General features: G+C 41.7%; 1 protein-coding gene across 1 annotated transcript in view; it reads left to right on the top strand.

The window, feature by feature from the left end:
• The first annotated feature begins 1,794 nt into the window (after positions 1 to 1,794).
• LOC146600703 (uncharacterized) overlaps positions 1,795 to 8,146 on the top strand; it is a 7,497-nt gene continuing 1,145 nt past the window's right edge. Inside the window, exons 1-3 of the mRNA XM_085318907.1 lie at positions 1,795 to 1,804; positions 3,043 to 3,150; positions 5,597 to 5,699. Of these exons, the coding sequence (XP_085175033.1) occupies positions 3,120 to 3,150; positions 5,597 to 5,699 (134 nt within the window). The 5' untranslated portion in view covers positions 1,795 to 1,804; positions 3,043 to 3,119. The remainder of the gene's footprint in view (positions 1,805 to 3,042; positions 3,151 to 5,596; positions 5,700 to 8,146) is intronic.

Genomic DNA, 8,146 nt, shown 5'->3' with positions numbered 1-8,146 from the left:
GAGAGTTGTGTTTTCAAGGGCCATGCGCACAGATGCATCTGAATGCTCTTCAGTGGGCTCCTCGACCCTTAGGGTGAAAGATGTCTAAGCTGGCCGTGGCTAAACCGCAGGTGGCTCTGTGTGTGTTGTAGTGTGCCATAGTAAAGAAGATTGCCCAGAGTCCTATGAACCATGGCATGGAGTCAGCCAAGATGGTCTACGGGAGTCAATCTGGAGCCAGAGGTAACAAGCCTGGCTGGGCATGAGCTGACTCCAAGGAAAGCGAGTGAGATATCTGTGTGCTTCACTCTCCATCGTTTCCTATTCCAGGTCAGCACTTAGCAAATCGACACTTGGGCTGGCTTTCCCTGGAGCAGCTCCAATCAGAAACCTTTTCTGTGCTTTATGAGAACAGGCAGACTGTTCCCAGGGCTGCAGCTGGTCCTCATAAAGAGGRTATTTGCCATAAGCTGATTAGCCCTGTTGAGTTCACACTGGCTTGCATAATAACTCCATCTCTTTGCAGAGATAGCATGATCTATCCCCAAATGGAGATAAGTGGGAGGACTGCRTTGTTTTAGTTCCACTTTACAAGAGGRAAATTGWGGTACATGGACATATAGAAGACAGGTCTACACTGAATGGGGGTATGGATGGCTCTACATTTGAGAAGTTGTCACTGAGTTGATCATTAAGAGGAAATGTATTTTGTATGACATTTGGACTGAACTCAAAACCATGGACCCCTTCACTTTAAGGTAGACTCCTTTCTGCKTGGCAAGAGTCCTTAACTCTGAATGCTCAGTGAGACCTAGAGAAGAGCAATCACACAACCTAACTGCAATGTGTCTGGTCAAGTGCTGATGGCAGTAAAGCCCAAAGTCCAGGCTCAACCATGCACAAGCTCAAATGAGACTGAGGCTATGCCGACATCTGTTTTCATACAACTTCACTGGATTAAAGCTGATTCCTGCTTGCCTACATGTATTGCTGTCATATTTCTGACTGCAGCATGGGAGCACCTTGTGTTGTACATCCAGGTTCACACAGGAAATCTGTCCCAGAGCAGAGAGTTTTTCTCTGTTTCAAAGTATATAGCTCATCTTTTGTCTCTGCAATAAACTTTGTGTACAAACATGTGTACATAATTGTCAGATACATACAGACAGACAGAGACCTGGTATTCTCTGAATGAGAATATAGTATATAAAAAAATATTTGCTTCCTGAGCTCTCATTTTCTTGTAGGATTGAAACTGGAGGACAGTTGTCCTTTTCTGTTAAACACTCTTGGAGACTACTTCAGTATTAACATTAATTACTCAGGATGCTAATTGATTGGTTTATAGTTTTCCTTTAGAGAATATGGTGGGCCTCTAGCCATTGAGGAGKCCCGTGAGGTCCTTAAGAACAGCTATTGCTTTCTCAGTATCAAGAGCATTGACAGTACAGTGCTAATCACGGCCTTAAAAAAAAGTGCTAGGAGGAATGTTTTAAAGCAGCTATAAAAAGCTTGCTGGCAAGAGTTTTGGCAAGCCTTTATGTTGGCTTCAATTTTTGGTTTCTTGCCATATTCCCCAAGATCCTTATTTTCTCTCTAAGTTTCTGACACATGACAAGCAACTCCTTGCAGACAAACCACTGTATTTTTGAGACATTTCCTGTGCAGTAGGCCAGGTCATCCAGTTTGAAAGCACATCCTTGCTTGAGGTACTGTGGGTCTGAGGGAGCAATGACCCTCAGATGAAGTACCAGCCCTATTGATTTTGGCAGGGTCTAGAGCCAAGCCTGAATGAAAGACATGCAAAATTCTGTGACTTGGAGAGGTCTGATCTCTTACAGATTTGCCTCTGCTAGGGTCTAGATGGAGAAGCTTACACTGCTCTAATCTAAAATCAAATCTAAAGCAGCAGCAGGAGGAATCCAAGGATGAGTCAAGCTACCAAGGCTTTCTTCAGCTCTGTGCAGTTTTTCCTTTGGGTCTAGCATACTTTTCAKCTGACAGCCCTGGAACTTGTTTAATGTGAAATGTTCCAGGAAAATCCTTAGAAAATGGGTCAAAACAAAATTCAAAAGATCTGAGAGRTTTAATGAAAAATGCTGAATTTCCTGCAATCCCCATCTTGAATTTTTCAGACCTGTGAAGGCAGGTCATTTGAGATAAGAAGGCTATATTAGACCACTTTAATATAGATTTTGTCATATGCTGGTTTACCAAAGTTAGCAGAAATCCTCCAGTATTTTTCGTGATGGTGAAGAAATCCAGTGACTTCATTAGTACTCCTCTCTCCCTTCTCTTGATTCTGAAGGTGAAGTTTCACCTGCATACAGACTCACTCAGTTAATGAGATGTGACACTTGGCATGCTGCTAATAAGAAAGAGAGATAAGAAGAAATGCATGTCTCACTTCTGAAATGTTGCTGCAGGCTCCTTGTCTGTATATCTGGTACATATTTCTGATCTTTTGTTTTTGCAGAATAAGGTGCCGGAAATGTGGGAGCCATCAGCAGTTAGTTCTTTTCATAAAGGAGAAAATGCTGAAAATCTATGTAATTACAGACCCATTTCAATTTTATTCTCTGCAGTTAAATTATTTCAATGTCTTTTTTATAGTCAAAATGAACAAATTTAGTTTACAAATATTTTATTACCATTAGGGTAACTTGATTTCCAATATCATCATTTTGCAACTGTAGTATTATTAAAAGTGACAAATGACTCTGTAGTCAATTGCTCTTCTGAATAAATGCCACTTTGTGTGTTTTTGTGGTGGATAATCTCTGTTGCCAACCTTGATCTAATGAGAGGCAGCAGATTTTATTTGGCCTTTTTGGGGGGGCATGTGACAGCTTTGCCTTAGTGACAGGAAACAATTCATTTTCAAGTGAAGCAGCTGGAATTTTTTCTGTAATGAAAGATTTGGCATTTGGTGTGGCAACATTCAGGGATCCTGCAGCAATGACAATGTCCTTATCTCAGTACGTTTCTGCATTTATGGCAGTCTTCCAGAGGCACTTTAACGACAACAGAGTTATAACAACTTTTGTCCATTTTCTTCTTTAGGTCTACTAAGGGCTGGTCTGAATGTCTGGGGATTTCTTCAGTTCAAGCTTTTATTGACTCCTGACCGAACTCAGTCTATGACTATGGCTTTTATAACTGCACAATCTAGTAAGAGCATCTACATCGACTTCAGTTTTATGTACTAACTCCCTAGCGTGCTCTCCAAATGCTGCTCCTACTGCAGCCTGTGCTCTGTCCCCCAAGGGCTGTGTGGGTCATCGTCTCCATTGCAGTTCAGGTGCATAGAGATGCTAAATGTGTGCACCCACTGCTCCCCTCCTTGGGGTGATCACGGGACTCCTGGGCAGGGGGACGTAGCCATCCCTGCRTGCCTTGCCCCAGGCTGACCGTGTTGGTGCAAGTCTGCTAGGAACAACCCRCCATGGGCAGAAATATCTCCCTGTCTTCTCACGTGTCAGAAGTAGAGAAAGCTGTTGACATTGCTGTTTCTGGCATTTCAGCATTAGTATTTTTACTCCATAAACCAAACTCTGCTAAGATTATTATTGGGATCCCTGCTCCTCTGAACATGTCAGGAGCCTCCTGAGTCAGAGCTCAAGTGAGTGAACAGCAACTTGGTGGGGTGTTTTACTTTTTTTAACTTTAAGTGATGCCTTAATTGAGACGAAGCTTGAATTAAAGAGGCAGTAGAGGTTATTTGTTTGTGAGGAATGTTTTTTTCAGGCTGATTGCTTGCACATGCTGGGGAAAGCTGGAGTTTCCCACTTGAAGCCAGCTGGAGCGAGCCCAGTCCCAAAGTAGYTCCCAGGAGGGTGACATGGCTCGAATGTCGCCAGCAGACAGATCGCTGCATTAATTCTAGGTAGCCGAATTGGTGGAATTCAAGTTACAAACCATACTTGTCATTTTTCTTTCTTATGTGAGTGGAATAACAGCAAAACTCTGGGTTAGCTGTTGGCATATCAGTCAATGTCAGACAGCACTTACACCTTAACATCACAAGGCCAATATAGACTTGAAATACAAAAATTTTGTGTGGGAGAGAAGTGGTAAGTCTTTTCAATTTGCTGCTCCAAATAGCTAGAATCAATTGCTAGCCAGGCTGAAAGATGTATTCTAATTTTGGACAATTTAACAGTTGAGGCGCTTTGATTATTTGTTCCTGCAGACATACAGCTGTGTTTACTCCTTTCCCCCTCTTTAAAACATTAAGTAGAACTGGTTGGAGATGTCTTTAGTGAAAACCATTGGCATTAATTTTCTGAAAATGAAAGTAGCTACAAAAGCTTTGGATTCTCTTTTTTAAATTTACATTTCTTTAGAGTATACTGTGAAGGCTACTCAGTGGAAATACTAGATGACAAATTAGTCACTCAGCTTAATTTATTTTTGAATCAAGTTATTTAGCTTGGGRTTATGTATTCTTTTTTTTTCTAATTTTGATTATGTGATAATTATGTACCTTAAAAATAACTGAAAAAAGAAAGCAGAAACAGAATCACAAATGGAGAGGGAAAATAGTGGGGTTTGATGAAATATTCCAGGCATCTTACTGCCATATATCTACATTGGATCAGGCTGGATGCTCTGCTCTGGTGGTGTGCTTGCAGTGAGGACAACTGAGGATAGTGAGGATAATCCTGTGAAGAAAATGCTTTGTAACAAACGGTAATTTCTTTATCTCTTTCTCCCTTCTGCAGACCAAAATCCAGCTTTCTCATTTCCACATGGAAATGTAAACATTACTGTTTGCTTTATGATGACGACTTTGTTCAGTTCCTGGAGTTAAATGTCATCTCCTCTGATTCACCCTGTGAATCCCTTTGCTATTACAGACATATTCCTGATGTAGATTTCCTGGAAGAGCTAAAGAGACTTTGCCCTCCTATTTCAGCAGCGTGGGCTTCGGTGTTACGTGATGTGGTTACATGGCTGCAGAGCCACCCGCTAAGTCAGGCCTCCACTCGCSCACCTGTGCAAGGTGCTCGAGCAATAGACGGCTCTGAAYGAATCRGCATGAAAATATTCTCTGATAGTTYGGGCAGTTTACGTGCTGGGAGGGTGACTTGTGAGTCTAACCATCTCTGTGCCATCCGCTCTTGACCCTGTAAACACAACGCACCTATGTGTTCCTGCTGAGCTCAGCGGGTGCCAAGGCTGTGGAAGCGATCATGGTTTTGCAAGGTCTGAGCTTCAGAGCTGGTTAATCGTATTCTGTTTAAGTATTAAAATTTTGGCAGCAGAATTTTTTTTTCCTGCCACCAAACAAATGTTTCCATTATTCAGCCATCTGTAATGTGTGCCCATCAAAGGAAGAGCAGTCCAATTAATAATTACTATCAACCGTGTGCAGTGAGGCTGTCACTCTGCAGCATTTGTTCATGGTGTAATTCTAGTCAAATGGTGTATTTCAAATGCCAGCTTGATGTGCTTGCTGTAAAGAGGAATGTTCTACGAGAAGAGAAAATTTGCTTGCAATCCAGGTCTATAGTGTGATGTAATATGGGATGCCTGAGAAGCACAATTCTGTCCTAAAAGTTGTTAGATTTGTTAGTGTTGCATTTGAGACGCTGAGTTCTCCTCCTCTTTGCAGGTAGAAGAAAGAAGAAGGAWGACCAACTTTTATTCTTGAGTTCCCTCCCCAGGCAGGGGATGTTTCTCTCTTTCTGGGGCACAGCCACAGGATGTAAAGCCACGTGAGTAGAGGCAGGGTTTGGCTGGCAGGTTATTTGCCATGCCAGCTGCTTTTCTTGCTGTTAGACCATGAAGATTTATGTGGYCTTTTTCCTGCTTCTTGCGGTCTTACTTGAAGCTGGTTCCCAAGGGGCTCCAGGGAAGGCAAGTACTTGGGGCCTCACGTCCTCGAGGTGAGTTATCCATGCAAGTATCTAATTGCCTGGCAGTGCTTTGATCTTCTCTGGGATGTTTTTTCCACATTGGTAGCTCCTGTGCCCTGGTTGGGTGGGGTCCTGTGAGCACCTTGCTGCCAAGTCCGGCAGGGAAAGCCCATCACCTGGAGCAGCCTACGGAAGTGACAACCTCGACTTTCATGCAAATGAAAACATTTGTCATCCTTGTGACAGCAAATAGAAACTTGTAAACATGATGCCTAAAGGTTAAACAAATAGAAAACAAAATGAAGACGATGAAAAAGAACCTCCCCTGGTAGTAGTTACTCTGTAACACATTGCAATAAGCCAACCAGCCTCATAGATTCTTGGGGGTTATTACTGAATATGTGACAGTATTGAATTCAGGACAAACTTGGATTTTAGGGGCAGCAATGTTCAATATTTATGCAAGACTTTCTTTCACTTTATTGAGTCTCAGAGAGCCCCTAGGATAGATATTACAAACTCAGGGAAGGAAACCTGCTGGAAAAAAAGATTAAACACCATTCTTTGTGCTCCAGAGGGAGCCTGGTTCAGAGCTGGGATTAGCTTGTACAAATTTCAGAGTCACTTGTCCTGTGATTGGGCTTTCTGTGTCAGAAAATTAACGGCGTATTCAGGGTAGCACCTGCTGRCACCTGTATTGCCAAAGCCTGTTGTGCACTGCCGCAGTGCTACTCACAGCTTGGCCGCTGCAGTGCCAGAAAGCGCTGTTCTGGTGACTTGTATTTAATGCCCTCCTGAATAATAGGGGCCATAAAGCCTCACCAAAATTTTTGGTACAAATCCCAAATAGCAGTAAAGCCTAATGCTGCTAAAATTTAGTTATAATCATGTCTACATGAAGAGCAGCATATTGAATCTTATATTTCATTTGGGCCGAGTGATTATGAATGTTTCTCGCAGTGGTAGGAAGGTTGTTTCTGTGTTTGGGATCTTTTTTGTGTCTTTTATCTGTTGGTTTGTTTTCCCGACACCCTCTTATCCAGTGCTAGTTCATATTACCGATTCTGTAGACCAAATAACAAAATTCAGCTATTCTTGTATTTGTTTCCATAATGTGCCTTGGAAAAATTCCATGGCAAAGGGTGTCCAGGCTGGTATAAAATAAGACTGAATAACTTTGACAGACCTTGAAATGCATCTGTACGGATTAGATTACTTCAGAAGTAAGAGGAAATTTATATTTATTGGAAGGTACTGGCCCTTTCTGAGTACTTCTGCTAGCAGAGAGAAAAATCTTAAGGATAGCACTTCAGAAAGTATAATTAATATTGCAAGGACAGTCTCAGGGCTGAGAGATCACAAAACTGGCATGCTGTAACTTACTGTAAAATCCTACCTCAAGAAATCACCATTTAAAAAATGCTCTTATTCAACAAATCTGCTTCTTCCCTGTATTAAGAGCTGTATCTGCTGACTTCAGTCACAAAAATAAGTTCTTAACTACTTTTTATTCCCRTCAGTCCTGCAGAGCTGACAGGGCTATAGGACTGCAGACTGGCTCTAGAGGACTGGCAGCTGAATTAAATTCCATGTGCACTTGCTCAGATCCAAACTCACCAAAGATGCAGGAGTTATACAGGCATACAGCTGCTGAGAGCAGACCTGATCTGCAGAAGCGCAGGTCTGAAGAGGAGAGGAGATTAAAGCAGCTGCTTCAGATCTGAGGTTCCAGACTAAGAAAAAACTCCAGAGGTGTAGGAGAGAAAAGGGGGTGGGGGATTTTTGCTTCCAGGGCAAGAGCATTTGTATTTTGAAGTTCAGTTATGAGTAGTTTTTTCCTTGATATATAAATGCAGTGGGGGTWGTAATAATGTAATAGATGCTGCTAAGTATAATGTAATAGACAATGCTAAGTGATGTTAATGCTGGTGTTTCCTTGCACCAAACTATGTAATAAGTCTAATCGTAGTGTAGATTTTGATGTCTACAATGTTTGTTTAAGCTTCAGTATTCTTCTAGCTTTACCCATTCTTGAAGCTAAAACATTAATGATGTTCTTTCTTTTTTATTTCTCTTTCAAGGATGTTTGTGAAATTTTGACGTCAGTGTTGTGATGTTGGGTAATATTGTCAAACTGAGATACTCAGAAATTGTGGGCCAGATCTTAACTTCCCCTACCGCCCCTATCTTGCTGATACTTGCTTACAAATATATTTTTTTCTTGATTTCTGAACTTTTAGGGCACCCTTGTCTCAGGTTTTCAGGCCTTTTATCTATCACTAGGATAGTTGGAGAGTTTTTTCTTT

The sequence above is a fragment of the Rhea americana genome, unplaced genomic scaffold (assembly GCF_003343005.1).
Source record: "Rhea americana isolate MKP2758 unplaced genomic scaffold, rheAme1 scaffold_118, whole genome shotgun sequence".
Lineage (NCBI taxonomy): Eukaryota > Metazoa > Chordata > Aves > Rheiformes > Rheidae > Rhea > Rhea americana.
This window is presented reverse-complemented; position numbering and strand designations above follow the sequence as displayed.